Source organism: Chiloscyllium punctatum, chromosome 3, assembly GCF_047496795.1.
Source record: "Chiloscyllium punctatum isolate Juve2018m chromosome 3, sChiPun1.3, whole genome shotgun sequence".
Classification (NCBI taxonomy): domain Eukaryota; kingdom Metazoa; phylum Chordata; class Chondrichthyes; order Orectolobiformes; family Hemiscylliidae; genus Chiloscyllium; species Chiloscyllium punctatum.
Genome location: NC_092741.1, coordinates 106,723,032 through 106,740,982, shown reverse-complemented (window position 1 = coordinate 106,740,982; position 17,951 = coordinate 106,723,032). Strand labels below are relative to the sequence as shown.

General features: G+C 42.6%; 1 protein-coding gene across 1 annotated transcript in view; it reads right to left on the bottom strand.

The window, feature by feature from the left end:
* The window catches only part of col9a1b (collagen, type IX, alpha 1b), a 154,887-nt gene that overhangs the window by 67,837 nt on the left and 69,099 nt on the right, over positions 1-17,951 (bottom strand). Inside the window, exons 21-22 of the mRNA XM_072558078.1 lie at positions 17,233-17,286; positions 9,622-9,675 (exon numbers count right to left, since the gene is read on the bottom strand). Coding sequence (XP_072414179.1) covers positions 9,622-9,675; positions 17,233-17,286 — 108 coding nt within the window. The remainder of the gene's footprint in view (positions 1-9,621; positions 9,676-17,232; positions 17,287-17,951) is intronic.

Sequence of the window (17,951 nt, the reverse complement as noted above, 5' to 3'; positions counted from 1 at the left end):
TAAAACAATAAGTGCGAAGCTTACAAAATTTCCATGATATATGTAAAATTGAACAATTACAGAATTAATTGGAATGTGAGTGGAGCCTTTTAGGCCCCACCTTTCCACATTCATTAATTAGAATGATAAACACAATTCGAACAATTTACAATGATCAGGCGTTAGTTTCAGGTTATTAAATGTTTCCACTGTTCTATTTCCACAATCCCGGTACTAACTCAAAAGTGCCTTGTTGGCTTTTAATGATACTGAACACTTTCCATTTAATGACAGGCCTCTATTGTAGGATTCAAAAATGCATGCCTGTTTAAATCTCTGCCGTTTTCTCTGAACGGCTGCTACCACAATGGGGTTCCAGGTCCTCTTGCTGATCAGAGGGAAGGGAATAGTGTGAGAAAAAATTAATCCACAATCTTATCACACAAGAAACAGAAAAGAACATCTGATAGGGCTGATTGTGGCAGAACGGTAGTATTACTGGATTTATAATCTAGCTAAAGCTCTGAGGACATCGGTTCAAATTCCACTATAAAAGTTGTTGGAATTTAAATTCAATTACTACATGTGGAATTAGAAGCTAGTCTATAGAGACCTTTATCAGCTTAAGAACCAGAAACAACAATACTAACACAACTGACCCTGCAGACTCCTCCCAAATAACATCTGGGTGTCAGAGTTTTATATCACGGAAAAAACCCTTCAGTCCAACTCATGTGTGTTGATCAGGTTTCCTAAACTAAACTAGCCCTATTTGGCTGTGTTTAGCCTATATTTCTCTAAACATTTTTAAATATTGTAATTGTACCTACCTCTATCACTTTCTCTGGCAGTTCATTCCATTTTGCTTTGAGAAGGTGACCAAGGAAGTGGACGAGGGTAAAGCAGTAGATGTGGTGTATATGGATTTTAGCAAGGCATTCGATAAGGTACCCCATGGTAGGCTACTGCAAAAATTACGGAGGTATGGCATTGAGGGTGCATTAGAGGTTTGGATTAGGAATTAGCTGGCTGGAAGGAGACAGAGGGTAGTAGTTGATGGTAAAGGTTCATCTTGGAGTGCAGTTACTAGCGGTGTTCCACAAGGATCTGTTTTGGGACCATTGCTGTTTGTCATTTTTATAAATGACCTGGAGGAGGGGCTTGAAGGCTGGGTGAGCAAGTTTGCGGATGATACAAAAGTCAGTGGAGTGGTGGACAGCGAAGAAGGATGTGGCAGGTTACAGCGTGATATAGATAAGTTGCAGAGCTGGGCAGAAAGGTGGCAAATGGAGTTCAATGTAGCTAAGTGTGAAGTCATTCACTTTGGTAGGAGTAACAAGAAGATGGATTACTGGGCTAATGGTAAGCTACTTGGTAGTGTGGATGAGCAGAGGGATCTTGGTGTCCATGTACACAGATCTCTGAAAGTTGCCACCCAGGTAAATAGTGTGGTGAAGGCGGCATATGGCATACTGGGCTTTATTGGTAGAGGGATTGAGTTCCGGAGTCCTGAGGTCATGTTGCAGTTGTATAAGAATCTGGTGCGGCCTTATCTGGAGTATTGTGTACAGTTCTGGTCGCCATACTATAGGAAGGATGTGGAGGCACTGGAACGGGTGCAGAGGAGGTTTACCAGGATGTTGCCTGGCATGGTAGGAAGATCGTATGAGGAAAGACTGAGGCACTTGAGGCTGTTCTCATTGGAGAAAAGAAGGTTTAGGGGAGATTTGATAGAGATGTACAAGATGATTAGGGGTTTAGATAGGGTTGACAGTGAGAACCTTTTTCCGCATATGGAGTCAGCTGTTACTAGGGGACACAGATTTAAATTAAGGAGAGGTTGGTATAGGACAGATGTTAGGGGTAGATTCTTTACTCAGCGGGTTGTGAGTTCATGGAATGCCCTGCCAGTATCAGTGGTGGACTCTCCCTCTTTATGGTCATTCAAGCGGGCATTGGATAAGCATATGGAGGTTATTGGGCTAGTGTAGGTTAGGTAGGCTTCGGTCAGCGCAACATCGAAGGCCGAAGGGCCTGTACTGTGCTGTATTTTTCTATGTTCTATGTTCTATATATATGCTCCGCTCTGTGTTAAAAATTTGTCCTTCAGGTCCCTTTTAAATCAATCCTTTTTCACTTTAAACCTATGATTTCTAGTTTTGAACTCCTCTACCGTAGGAAAAAGATCTTTGCTATTTACCTTTTCTATGCCTCTCAAAATTGTATTACCTCTAGGAGGTCACCCCTCAACCTCCCACACTCGAAGGGAAAAGATGGCCCAGCCTATCGAGTCTCCCCTATACTCAAACTCCAAATTAGGACAGCTGTCCCATAAACTGGTTAAGTCTGAACTGTACAATGTTCCAGACAACACCACTCCTATTAAGTGGAGTTAGATAGATTTTTTTAGTCTAAAGGATTATCAAAAAGAGTCACGACCAAACAGAGACTAAGTCCCAGTTTCACACTGAGGAAAGCCTCTATTGTGTTGTGTGCCACTATGACTGTCTAAATGGGACAGATTTCAAAAAAATCTAGCAACTCAGTACTGGGCAGCCATGAAACACCATCAGTAGCTATCAGAATTGTATTCCAACACAATCTGCAATCATATGATACGGCACATAACCCACTCTGTAATAATCATAAGACTAGAAAACCAAAGGGCATAGATTTAAGGTCAGAGCTAGCAGGGTAACATCTGAATTAAGGAGAAATATTTTCATTCAGAGGTTGGTAAGAGTCTGGAACTCATTGCATAAGAGTGTAGTTTGGTCAAAAACTCATATCCATTTAAGCTGTATTTAGATAATCATTTGAATTGCCATGGACTATGGAGTAAAAGCTTGAAAATGGGATTAATATAGTCTGGTCATTGTTGATCGGTGTGAACATATTGGGCTGAGTGGCCTCCTCCTTTGCTGTAAACATTTATGAGTCAATGATGAATCAACAATGACTGCAGGTGGGCATGACTGGAGCAACACCAGACATATCAGAAAATGAAGTGCCAACCTGGTGAAGCTATTTAAATCTCAAAACAGCATAAGCAAGTGATAGACACAGCTAAGCAATGCGACAGTGAATGGATTAGATTGAAGCTCTGCAGTCCAGCCACATCCAGTTGTGAATGGTTGTGGACATGTTATATAACTCATTGTGGATGAGGCTTCACAATTATGCCTCAGTGTTGGAAGAGCCCAATGCATCAATGCAAATGATAAGACGGAAGCATTTGCAGCAATCTTCAGTCAGTGGTCCTGAGTGGATGATCCATCTTGGCATCCTTCTATGGTCCCCTCTATCACAGGTGCCATTCTTCACCCAAATTGATTTACTCCATGTGGTATCAAGAAATGATTGGAGACACTGAAAACTACAAATACATTGGGCTCTGACAACATCCTGGCAATAGTACTAATGACTTGTGTTCCAGAACTTGCCACACATGTAACCAAGCTGTGCGAGTAGTTAAAACACAGTATCTACGGATAATGTGGAAAATTCCCAAGTGTATCCTGTTCACAAAAGGCAAGAAAAATCCAACCCAACTAATTATTGCCCCATCAGTCTACTCTCGATCACCACCTGCATGTCGATTATACAAACATTTCTCTCAGAAAAATTTGAAAAGATTTGTAGCTCAGGTTGAGGTTCTGGATGTAAGTTTGCTCGTTGAGCTAGAAGGTTCATTTTCAGATGTTTCATCACCATGTAAGGTAGCATCAGTGAGCCTCCGGATGAAGCACTGGTGGTATGGCCAGCTTCTTGTTTATGTGTTTAGATTTCCTTTGGTTGGTGATGTCATTTCCTGTGGTGATGAGAACAGGAAATGGCATCACCACCAGAAATGACATCACCAACTCAAGGAAGCCTAAACACAAACAAAAAGCGGGCCATACCACCAGTGCTTCATCTGGAGGCTCACTCATGATGTTACCTAGTATGGTGATGAACCATCTGAAAATGAAACTTGCAGCTCAATGAACAAACCTACATCCAAATATCTCTCTTTTGGATAAGGCCCACTGTTGTTTGATGTGCAATTGTGAAGCTATAAGGCTGATGAACACAGGATAGATCTGGACTTATGAAGCTACAGGTGGGGTTAATGTTGGTTTCTATGCAGCTATAACCTCAAATTTATATGAAGTGTCTGGTTACCCATTTCCATATGATTGGGACTAGGGGAAGATGGTGACTAGGGGAAAGGAGATTGAAACCGGGTGATTACATTTTTTTTAAGATTAGATTACTTAGTGTGGAAACAGGCCCTTTGGCCCAACAAGTCCACACCGACCTGCAACCCACCCAAACCCCTACACCTAACATTACGGGCAATTTAGCATGGCCAATTCACCTGACCTGCACATCTTTGGATTGTGGGAGGAAACCGGAGCACCTGGAGGAAACCCACACAGACACGGGGAGAATGTGCAAACTCCACACAGTCAGTCACCCGAGGCGGGAATTGAACCTGGGTCTCTGGCGCTGTGAGGCGGCAGTACTAACCACTGTGCCACCATGCTGCCCACAAATTAGCACTGGAGGATCAGAATTGTAGGGGTGCTACAGAGATTGGAACTGGAGGTGAGCCTGGGACTGGGACATAGACAGAGAACCATAGAAATGACACAGCATAGAAAGGGGCCATTTGGTCCTTCTTGTTGATGCTGACCCAAAGACACCCAGATACCATTTCTAATCCCATCAAACTGCACATAGCCCATAGTCCTGCAACTTACAGCACTAAGGTGCAGATACATAAACTTTTTGAAAGAGTTTAGTGTCTCTGCCTCCACTGCCTCAGGCAGTGAATTCCACACACCTACTAACCTCTGCATAAAAAAAATTGTCATGTTCTCTCTTGTCCTTCTGCCACTTAGCTTGAGTCTATAGCCCCAGTTTCTGAACTCTCTCCAAAGGGTTATTGTTTTTCCTGCCTTGTGCATCTCTGCCCCTCACAATTTTGTATGCCTCAACAAGTCACCACTCAACCTTCTCTGTTCCAAGAATAAACAATCCCAACCTCTCCAATTTATCCTCATAGTCCTGGAACCATTCTAATAATTTTCCTTGACATTCTCTCCACAGCAATTACACCTTTCCTGTAGTATGATGACCAGAACCACACACAATATTCCAGTTGCTGCTTCACCAATGTCAGATACAATTTCATCATTATATCCCTATTTTGTATTCTATACCTCTGCCAGTGAAGCAGAGCATTCCATTTTCCCTCTTTACAACCTATCTACCTGTACTGCTACCCTTAGGAACCTCCACACTTGCATGCCAAGATCTCTCACTTTATCTATCCATCTTAGTATATTCGCATTTATTGTGCATTCCCTTTTATTGTTTAACCTTCTTAAAACGCACAATGTACCAGGAGTAGGTTCCACACTCACTTTGTCCAAATTATAATGTAAATTATAGCAGGATTCGATTCCGCACTTACTGTGTACAGGTTATAATTTACCAGGACTATTCTGCAATCACTGTGTACAGGGTATAATGTACTAGGACTATTCCGTAATCACTGTGTACAGGTTACAATGCACTATTCTGACTTATTGTGGACTGGAATTTTACAATTGTTGAAGGAATTTCGGAGATAGTGGAACTGCAGATGCTGGAGTAGTCAAACTCAATAAAATGTGGTGCTGGAAAACGCACAGCAAGTCAGGCAGCATCTGAGGAGCAAGAGGGTTGACATTTTGGGCTTGACCCTTCATCAGGGTTGGGGAGGAGGAAGGGGGCTGAGAAATAAATGGGGAGGAGGTGGAGCTTGGGGAAAGGTGATTGTGATAGATGGGCAAAGGTAGGATAGGTTGGTGAAACAGTCCATCAGAAGGATCAAACATGATGTCTCAACATCCCAGTTTCCTTTGGATGCGAGCATATGAGGTACAGTTAATAAGTTTGCAGATGACACCAAAATTGGAGGTGTAGTGGACAGCGAAGAGGGTTACCTCAGATTACAACAGGATCTGGACCAGATGGGCCAATGGGCTGGGAAGTGGCAGATGAAGTTTAATTCAGATAAATGCGAGGTGCTGCATTTTGGGAAAGCAAATCTTAGCAGGACTTATACACTTAATGGTAAGGTCCTAGGGAGTGTTGCTGAACAAAGAGACCTTGGAGTGCAGGTTCATAGCTCCTTGAAAGTGGAGTCGCAGGTAGATAGGACAGTGAAGGTGGTGTTTGGTATGCTTTCCTTTATTGGTCAGAGTATTGAGTACAGGAGTTGGGAGGTCATGTTGCAGCTGTACATGACATTGGTTAGGCCACTGTTGGAATATTGCATGCAATTCTGGTCTCCTTCCTATTGGAAAGATGTTGTTAAACTTGGAAGGGTTCAGAAAAGATTTACAAGGATGTCGCCAGGGTTGGAGGATCTGAGCTACAAGGACAGGCTGAACAGGCTGGGACTGTTTTCCCTGAAGTGTCAGAGGCTGAGGGGTGACCTTATAGAGGTTTACAAAATTATGAGGGGCATGGATAGGATAAATAGACAAAGTCTTATCCCTGGGGTCGGGGAGTCCAGAACTAGAGGGCATAGGTTTAGGGTGAGAGGGGAAAGATATAAAAGAGACCAAAGAGGCAACTTTTTCATGCAGAGGGTGGTATGTGTATAGAATGAGCTGCCAGAGGATGTGGTGGAGGCTGGTACGATTGCAACATTTAAGAGGCATTTGGATGGGTATATGAATAGGAAGGGTTTGGAGGGATATAGGCTGGGTGCTGGCAGATGGGACTAGATTGGGTTGGGATATCTGGTCGGCATGGACAGGTTGGACCGAAGGGTCTGTTTCCATACTGTACATCTCTATGACTCCATTAGGCTGTTCATGCATTGTCTATTCAAGGGACCAATTTAGTCTTTCTTCAAGTATGCATAACAATAGTTCCTGAAATTAGGCTCAACAAAACCCAAAAATGGCAGAAACAGTTGGAGATTAAATCTACTACACTTACAAACCAACTATAAACTTACATCATTATATTATATATTATAATAATTCATGATTTTATTAGCAAATCCTGATTTCTAAGAGTTTGTTTCTTAATTTAGAAGATGGCTTTGGAATGACTGCACACTTCAAAATTATGAACCCAGCGATCAGGCTGACTGTTCTCTTTATTTATCAATCACTAACATATAAACTCAGATCTCCCACAAGTACTCCAGTTGTGTACAGCTTTCTCAAAGAAATCTGAAATTTTTAAATCTACCCTTGGACTATTGAGTATGACAGCAATACAGGATACAAAATGAAGCATGGCATGATAGATGAAAAAGACACATCCCTGCCTGGCAGGCTCAATGCTTTCTATACTCAGTTTGACCAGAATACCAGTGGCACAGTGATGCCTGCCCAACAGCCGCAGACACACCTGTTCCCTCGGTCACACTGCAGACGTCAGATCAGTTTTCCTGGGAGTCAACCCAAGAGAGGGGCCAGATGGTAACCCCAGCCCAGCACTCAGATCCTGTGTGGACCTACTACCATTGACATTTTCAACCTCTCCCTCCAATAGGTCAAAGTCCCTGCCTACTTCAAGAAGACCACCATCATCCCCATACCTAAGAAAGCACATCCAATGTGCCAAAATGACTACTGCCATTATGGGTCTGATCTCAATGATCATGAAATGCTTCAAAAGGCTGGTCATGGCCCACATCAACTCCAGCCTGTCTCAATTCACTACAATTTTCCTATTAATGTAACAGGTCAATAAGTCTTATTCCCAGTCCTGCACTCATCTCTGGAACATCTGGACAACAAAGACATCCACATCATACTCCTGCTCATTGAAGGCAGAGCTGTAGTCAACACATTATCCCCTCCAGACAGATCTCAAAACCCCGTGATCTTGGTTTTGATTCTGCTCTCTGCAACTGGATGCTCAGCTTTCTGACCCATAGACCACAATCAATTAAGATAGGTAACTGCACCTTCTCCACAATGATACTCAACACTGGAGCCCTGCAAAGATGTGTCGTCAGCCCCCTAATGTACTTCCTGTACACCTGTGTTGCCAAATTTAAACAAACATCATCTGCAGGTTTGCTGCTGACACCACCGTAGTAGAACAGATACCTAACAATGACGAGTAAAAACACAGAAGGATGATAGAGGGCTTGGTGATGTGTTGCAAGAGAACAACCTCTCTCTCAACCTCAGTAAAAACTAAAGAACTGATTACTGACTTCAGAAAGAAAAGAGCAGAACATGCCCCCATCTACATCAACAGAACTGAGGCTGAGACAGTGAGGGTGTCACGTTCCTCAGGGTGATAATAACCGGCAACTTTACACATTGATGCTAAGGTCAAGAAGGCGCAACAATGCATCTTCATCCTCAGGTGGCTAGGAAATTTGGCATGTTCCCAATGATCCTCACCAGCTTCTACAGATGCACCATTGAAAGCATACTGTCTGGGAGCATAACAGCCTGGTATGGCAATGGGTCTGCCCAGAACTGTAAGAAACTATAAAAGGAGCTGGCACAGCCCAGGCCATCATAGAAGCCAATGTTCCACCATGGATTCTATTTACATGTCTCATTGCCACGGAAAGGCTGTCAACCCCGGTAATGATCTCCTACAACATCTTGCATCAGTAGAAGATACAGAAGCCTGAACAAACTCACCAGCAGGCTGAGGAACAATTTCTTCCTAGCCGTTATTCAACTGATGAATGCACTCTCTAGCCTCAAATAATGCTGAATCTTGCTCATGTTGATTTTTCCTAGCACACGCCCTGTACAATGTAACAGGTATGCCACTGCTTAGGTCTTTTTACAACCTCTGATCTGTACATCCTTGCTTACTATGATCTGCCTGAACAGCTTTTAAACAAAGCTTTGCACTGTATTTCAGTACACATGACAATAAATCAATGTGTATACAAGAACAATATTGACTGCACGATCAAAGAAACAATGTTAGAATGTAAACCATTTTAAGGTTTAAATCTGAGAATATCTTATAGTCTTACAAACCTCCAAGGTCTCTATGCTCTTCTAATTCTGGGCTCGAAGGTGTTCCTGATTTTAATAGGTGGCCAATAATATAATCACTCTTTGGAAAGTGAAAACTGCACAGAGAGACATTATGTTACGATATATGAACAAAATGCTGGATTTCCCAGAACGTTTGTGTGGATGCCATGGAAGCTTGCATCATTAATATGAAATTGAGGAAAATTCAATTCCACATTAACTATTCTGTCTGAGTTTCAGTTCAATCATTGTGCCAGTTCCTAAATTCAATGTGACTGTTGTGCAAGAGAATGAGGTCTTGTAGTTAGGAAATGCTTCTTCGCATCTTAAGGTGTCGGAATGTCAAGCATTCCTTCTTCTCTTAAACTGGTCCATACTTGTCATTGTTATCGCTTCTTACCACAGGCACACATGTCATAGGATCACTCCCTTTGCTAGATTAGTAATCTAGTCTTTTAATTGTGAATAATACTATTGCCAGAAGTGCCATGAACTGCTCATGTTTTAAATACAAATTCAACAATCACATGCAAGAAAAGCACTCTTAAACTTAGTTTATGTGGTTGCGATAAAACAGAAAGATACAGCTCCAGCAGACTGATGGCAGGACAAAAAGTAGTGAACTACTTACCGGAGGCCCAACAAGACCTGGTTCTCCAAGATCACCGACTGGTCCCTGTTCACCCTGTTGTTAAGAGGAAAGCATTTTAAATTCTGTGATGCCATAAATTCAAGTTTTTACTTCAGGTATACCCTAGTTGTAAGTTTACTTACAAATCACTTTTAGAACCATACACTGGTACTGCACAGATCATCAAGGAGTTCATGCTCCTGATGCTGAGTATCATGTTATTATCCACAACTTCTCCTATTTTGGTCATTATTTTAAAAAGCATTTTTAATTTCTTAATTGACCTGCCCAGTTTTGCTTTTGGTAATTATGACTATGTTCTACCCAAAATTGGTAAAGTGATCAGAGTTATGGACTTCAAAATGCAATTGGGACAACATTAATCCTAAGACACATGTCAATTCATCAAAACTTGTGCAGGTAGTTACTGTGGCCACTTGTCCCTCAAAGTCCTGCCCATTCCCTGGTGGCCCTGAGAATATACACAGTGTCCACTGGTACACAGAAGTCTTCCTGTAACTGAGGCACCACAGGAGCTAGAGTAAATAGGACATAGTTGGTTCCCTGTGGTTTCTGTTTTGCATGCTTTGCTTCCTTGTCTCTTCAAAACAAAAACAGCACTTTTCATTGATAACCAGGGATAGTCCTCAGAATTCTTGTTGTTCTAATTGCGAAAAAAAAAACAAGTAACTGGCTGTGGGTTTCACATTTAGCTATGATTGAAGTCAATTACAGAACCAAGAAACAATTGACTGGTTAGGCCATTTCTGGAATACTGCATGCGTTTCTAATCTCCCTGCTATAAGAAGGATGTTGTGAAACTTGAAAACGTTCAGAAAAGCTTTACAAGGATGTTGCCAGGGTTGGAGAGTTTGAGTCATAGAGAGAGGATGAATGGGTTGGGGTTATTTTCCCTGGAGCATCAGAGGCAGAGAGGTGACCTTATAGAGGTTTATAAAATTATGAGGGGTATGGATTATGGGTCTTTTACCTGGTGTGTGGAGTCAAAAACTAGAGGACATAGGTTCAAGGTGTGAGGCGAAAGATTAAAAGGGACTGAAGGGGCAATGTTTTCATGCAGAGGGTGGTGCATGTATGGAATATGCTGCCAGAGGATGTGGTGGAGACTGATACAATTACCATCAGACCACAAGACATCAGAGCAGAAATGAGGCCATTCAGCCCTTTGAGTCTCATGGCTGATAAATTTCTCAACTCCATTCTCCTACTTTCTCCCCAAACCTTCTGATCCCCTTGACAATCATGAACCTATTGATCTCAGTTTTAAACATACTAGCAACCTGGCTTCCACAGCCTTCAGTGGCATTGAATTCCATAAATTCACCACTCTCTGCCTGAAGAAGTTCCTCTTCATCTCCAATATACTCTCTTTACTCTAAGGCTGTGCCCTCGAGTCCTAGTCTCTCTTGTTAATAGAAACATCTTTGCAATGTCCACTCTGTCAGTATTCTGTAAGTTTCAATTAGATCACCCTTCATCCTTCTAAACACAATCGAATACAGTCCCAGAGTCCTCAAATGTTCCTCGTATGTTAAGCCTTTCATTCCTGGGACAATTCTCGTGAACCGCCTGTTGGACCCGCACCAGGGCCAGTACTTTCACAGGTAGGAGGCCCAAAATTGCTCACAATATTCTAAATGTGGTCTGACCAGAGCCTTAGAAAGCGTCAGAAATACATCTCCGCTTTTGTATCCTTGGCCCTTTGAAATGAATGCAGATATTGTATTTGCCTTCTGAACTAACTGACTCAACCTGCAAGTTTATCTTAAGAGAAACCTGAACTCGGACTCCTAAATCCCTTTGCACTTCAGATTTCTGAATTTTCTTCCCATTTCAAAAATAGACTATGCCTCTTCCCTTGTGTGCTCCACCACAACCTGCTCCAAAGAGCCACCTTGTAGACATTCCACAAATTCCTTTTCTTGCAGTCCACTACTAACCTGATTTTCTTAGTCTACCTGCAGTTTGAAATTCCCATGATCACTGTAATCTTGCCTTTCTTACCTGCCTTATCTATCTCCTGGTATATCTTGTGTCCAACATCCTGACGACTGATTGGAGGCCTGCACATAACTCCCATTATGGTTTTTTTAACCTTTGCAGTTTCTCAATTTTACCCATACAAATTCTATATCATCTGACCCAACATTGTTTCTTGCTATTGATTTAATTTCATTTCTTATGAACAAGGCAACCCCACCCATTCTGCCCACCTGCTTGTCTTTTCTATAGGAAGTATCTCTTTGGATATTTAGCCCCTAAACCTAATCCTCTTGCAGCCACATTTTCGTGATGCCCACCTGCCAATTTCAATCTGTGCCACAAGCTCATTAACGTTATTTTGTATACTACATGCATTTAGATACAACATCTTCAGTCCTGTATTTACCATCCCTCTTCTCATAGTCATCCCCTTATCCAATGTGCTTGAAGTTTGTTTGAATCCAATGTGCATTTGTTTGTCCAATGTGTGCAGGAGGGTTTCCTGACACAATATGTAGACAGGCCAACAAGAGGTGAGGCTATACTGGATTTGGTTCTAGGTAATGAACCAGGCCAGGTGTTAGACTTGGAGGTAGGTGAGCACTTCGGGGGCAGTGACCACAACTCGGTGACTTTTACTCTAGTGATGGAGAGGGATAAGTGTGCACTGTAGGGCAACAGTTATAGCTGGGGGCAGGGAAATTATGATGCGGTGAGGCATGACTTCGGATGCGTGGATTGGAAAAATAGGCTTCAAGGGAAGAACACAAATGATATGTGGAGATTGTTCAAGGAACAGCTAATGGGTGTCCTTGATAAGTATGTATCAGTCAGGCAGGGAGTAAAGGGTCTTGTGAGGGAGCCGTGGTTTAATAAGGAATTGGAATCCCTTGTTAAAGGGAAGAGGGCGGCCTATGTAAAGATGAGACATGAAGGTTCAGTTGGGGCGATTGAGAGTTATAAGGTAGCCAGGAAGGATCTAAAGAGAGAGCTAAGAGCAGCGAGAAGGGGACATGAAAAGTCCTTGGTTGGTAGGATTAGGGAAAACCCAAAGGCCTTCTATAGGTATGTCAGGAATAAAAGGATGACTAGGGTAGGTATCGGTCCAGTCAAGGATAGTAGTGGGAAGTTGTGTGTGGAGGTGGAGGAGATTGGTGAGACACTAAATCAATACTTTTCATCAGTATTCACTCAGGAACAGGACACTGTTGCTGATGTGAATATTGAGTCACAAGTGATTAGAATGGATGGCCTTGAGGTACGTAGGGAAGAGGTCTGGGAAATACTGGAAAGGATGAAAATAGATAAGTCCCCTGGGCCTGATGGCACTTATCCTAGGATCCTCTGGGAAGCTAGGGAGGAGATAGCGGAGCCATTGGCCTTGATTTTTAGGTTGTCGTTGTCTTCGGGGACAGTGCCAGAAGACTGGAGGATAGCGAATGTGGTCCCCTTGTTCAAGAAGGGGAGCAGGGATAGCCCGAGTAACTATAGGCCAGTCAGTCTCACTTCTGTTGTGGGCAAAGTCTTAGAGAGAATTGTAAGGGATAGGATTTATGAACATCTGGATAGGAATAATGTGATCAAGGATAGTCAGCATGGTTTTGTGAAGGGCAGGTCGTGCCTCACAAACCTTATTGAATTCTTTGAGAAGGTGACCAAGGAAGTGGACGAGGGTAAAGCAGTAGATGTGGTGTATATGGATTTTAGCAAGGCGTTCGATAAGGTACCCCATGGTAGGCTAATGCAAAAACTATGGAGGTATGGCATTGAGGGTGCATTAGAGGTTTGGATTAGGAATTGGCTGGCTGGAAGGAGACAGAGGGTAGTAGTTGATGGTATAGGTTCATCTTGGAGCGCAGTTACTAGCGGTGTTCCACAAGGATCTGTTTTGGGACCATTGATGTTTGTCATTTTTATAAATCACCTGGAGGAGGGGCTTGAAGGTTGGGTGAGCAAGTTTGCGGATGACACGAAAGTCGGTGGAATTGTGGACAACGAAGAAGGATGTGGCAGGTTACAGCGCGATATAGATAAGTTGCAGAGCTGGGCAGAAAGGTGGCAAATGGAGTTCAATGTAGCTAAGTGTGAAGTCATTCACTTTGGTAGGAGTAACAAGAAGATGGATTACTGGGCTAATGGTAGACTACTTGGTAGTGTGGATGAGCAGAGGGATCTTGGTGTCCATGTACACAGATCTTTGAAAGTTGCCACCCAGGTAAATAGTGCTGTGAAGAAGGCATATGGTGTACTGGGCTTTATTAGTAGAGGAATTGAGTTCCGGAGTCCTGAGGTCATGTTGCAGTTGTATAAGACTCTGGTGCGGCCTCATCTGGAGTATTGTGTGCAGTTTTGGTCGCCATACTACAGGAAGGATGTGGAGGCATTGGAACGGGTGCAGAAGAGGTTTACCAGGATGTTGCCTGGCATGGTAGGAAGATCGTATGAGGAAAGGCTGAGGCACTTGGAACTTTTCTCATTGGAGAAAAGAAGGTTTAGGGGAGATTTGATAGAGGTGTACGAGATGATTAGGGGTTTAGATAGGGTTGACAGTGAGAACCTTTTTCCGCGTATGGAATCAGCTGTTACTAGGGGACACAGCTTTAAATTAAGGGGTGGTAGGTATAGGACAGATGTTAGAGGTAGATTTTTTACTCAGCGGGTTGTGAGTTCATGGAATGCCCTGCCAGTAGCAGTGGTAGACTCTCCCTCTTTAGGGTCATTTAAGCGGGCATTGGACAAGCATATGGAGGTTATTGGGCTAGTGTAGGTTAGGTAGGCTTCGGTCGGCGCAACATCGAGGGCCGAAGGGCCTGTACTGCGATGTATTTTTCTATGTTCTATGTTCTATGTTCTATGTTCTAAGTTTGATTCCTAACCCCTTCCAAACACTGTCCTATTTTTGTTCTGGAGACCTTAATAACCTCCCGAGTTCTCCTTTCTTTTCATTCTTTTCCATGCAATTGAATCCACTCCCACAGATGTTAACCTGCTGCTTTGTTTCCCTTAGACATTATACTTGTTGGAGTTCTACCCTCCCCCACCTTCCTTTACACGTCAAAATCCTGTTGACCACCCATTGGTCCCAGCTTGGTTCAGGTGTAGACCATTCCAACAGTATAGGTCCCTCCTGTTTCAATACTGATCCCTCCCGTTTCAATATTGATGCCAGTGTTCCATGAAATGGAATCCCTCTTTCCCACATCACATTTGTAGCCATTTAAAAGGCATCTGGATGGGTACATGAATAGGAAGCATTGAGGGGATATGGGCCATAAGACCATAAGACTATAAGAAATAGAAGTGGAAGTAAGGCCATTTGGCCCATCGAGTAAAAATGCTGGCCTTATGCTGGCAAATGATTAATTTAGGATATCTGGACAGCATGGATGAGTTGGACAGAATAGTCTGTTTCCATGCTGTACAATTCTATGACTGCAGTTTGTGACTTGAAAAAAGCAGTTCCTTTGTTCCCCTCTTTTGTTTCTCTTTTTGCTCTTTATGCGATGTTCCGAGCTCCTCTTGGAGAATGGTGTTCAAGCTAGCAGGTGCAGCCTAGTTTCTCATCCAAATTACCCCCATCATGTGTGGGTCTCCAAAGTAATTTAACTTTGTGGAGAATCACAGTTTAACTCATTGTCTATGCACAGGCAAAGGAACCAAGCAAGACTTCCCCCTCAATCAAATGACAGCTCAAATCGCTGAACGCTAGACTGACTTCCAGAAGGATATTGTGGTCTAATGGGAGTGGGGTTGCATTCAGCCAATCCTCTATTAAGTTGGTCACTAAGTGAAGTACTTTATGTCAAACCGTCATAAAGCTCTGTTTAGACAAAAATATATGTATTGCATACAATTCTGGTCAACAGTTTCCTAGAAGGATTTGAGGGTCCTTGAAAAGGTTCAGAAGAGCTTTACCAGAATGGTTCCAGGAATGAGGGATTTCAGCTACAAAGTTGGTACAAAGAAGCTGTGTTTGTTCTCTTTGGACCAAAAAAGAAATTGAGGATTGTTTTCATTGAGGTGATCCAGATAATAATGGATTTAGGCACAGTGGCTCAGTGGTCAGCACTGCTGCCTCACAGCACCCAGGTCCCAGGTTCAATTCCAGCCTCAGGCGATAGTCTGTGTGGAGTTTGCACATTCTCCCCGTGTCTGCGTGGTTTCCTCCAGGTGCTCCGGTTTCCTCCCACAGTCCAAAGATGTGCGGGTCAGGTAAATTGGCCTTGCTAAATTGCCCAGAGTGCTAGGTGCATTAGTCAGAGGGAAATGGGCCAGGGTGGGTTACTCTTCGGAGGGTCGGTGTGGACTGGTTAGGCCGAAGGGCCTGTTTCCACACTGTAGGAAATCTAATCTAATCTAGGTAAACTAGACCAGGAGAAGCTGTTTCTATTAATTGATGGTACAAGAGCAAGGCAGTACTGATTCAAAGTTCTGGGCAAGAGCTACAGGGAGTATGGGAGAAAGAACTATTTTATACAAAGAATGAATGGTCTGGAACTCGCCATCCTTGCGGGTAGAGTGAAGTGCAGACTATCTCTCTACAGTTCAAAGGATCTTCATTATAGAAGGGAACAAGAGTTTATTTTACATGGCAAAAGGTGGGCTGATTAATTGGCAAGTGGAGTCTGATTGGTAGAGGTGTTATCATGGAGAATATACCAAGATATTGAAGTTATACAGAATTATTAAATCCCTGCAATGCAGCAAGAGACCATTTATCCTATCCAGTCTGCACTGACACTCTGAAGAGTGACCCATCCAGAACCTGGCCTCCATCCTATCCCTGTAACTCCACACTTACCATAACTAATCCACCTCGCCTACACATGCCTAAACACCACAGCTATTTAGAATGATAAATCTACGTAACCTGCACAACTGCGGGAGGAAACTGGAGCACCCAGCAGATATGGGGAGAATGTACTAACTCCACAGCGGCCTGAGGCTGGAATCGAAGCCAGGATCCTGGTGCTATGAGGAAGCAGTACTGAGCCATCATCCTGTCCCACTTACAGTATACAGCAATTTTTTGACCAGTTCTAGTTGACTGGAGAGATGAAGATGGGTCACCTTCCTGAGCATTTTGTTACAACTGAGCAATTTGCTACTACTGTACATGGGGCTGTGATCAGTCAATTACATTGGTGCAAGCCTGGAATTACATTTAAATGAGGCGAGATAAGCCAATTTCGGAACTAGCTGGCTTCTAAGGACAATCCGACTGCTTTATTGTCACCTTTATGGGTAGCAAATCTTTCATTTCCATATACAGCAAACTGATTTCAGATTTTCAAACTGTCATAGTGGGAATTGAACTTATTTGACATCGTCTGATAAAGGATAAATCATGATAAACTTGATCAGCAATGAATCAATGGAAAGTTCAGAAAAGTTTATAATTAAGTTACAGTCAACCTTATGAACATCACACCTCTCTGTTGGTGACAGGATGTTCTTATATCATGCTGATAGCATATTTTTCTCTGATCATTTTCTGTGTATTTTTGTGGGTCTGTGGTCCAGGGTTCAGTTTTTATAAACAACAGAATAAACTTCACAGATCATGTAACGGTCCCATTCATTCATACAAGTTCAAAATAAACTTACAGGTTTACCAGGAGATCCCATAGTGCCATTCAATCCAGCTGGACCTCGATCACCCTGTTTGCAAATAAATAAAGCAAAGATTAAATGGGAAGGAAAAAGCATTGATTGCAACCTCTATAATAAAGATCTAAAATACTTCATTTTCAAGGATACCAACAATCTGGAAAGCTGAAACCATTAGCTTACTAGTTTGGCATTTTTCTAATTAATTTGAAGTCAAATGTACATTTGGTCCACTGACCTTCTTCTGTTTTTATTATTTGTTTGACAGAAACTTAACAAGGAAATCTAAAAAGACCACCTGGACACAAGTGGATCCTTCCACAGAATAAACTGAAGGGACTTGGGAAGTCTAGTTCAAAACTTTGTTAAGGTTAACATACAGGTTCAGTTGGCAATTAGGAAGGCAACTATTAACTTTCATTTCAAGAGAACTAGAATATAAGAGATGTTCTGCTGACGCTGTATAAGGTTCTGATCAGATTCAATTGGAAGATTATGATTAGTTATGGGCGGCATTTCTAAGGAAACCTGTACTGGCATCGGAGGGGGTCCAGAGAAGGTTTACAAGAATGATCCAAAGGATGAAGGGCTAGTATTATAAGCAGCAGTTGAGGACTCCGGGTCTGTACTCAACAGCATTTAGAAGGTTGAGGGGGATCTCTTTGAAACTTACTGAACACTGACAGACCTGGATGAGTACACGTAGAGAAGATGTT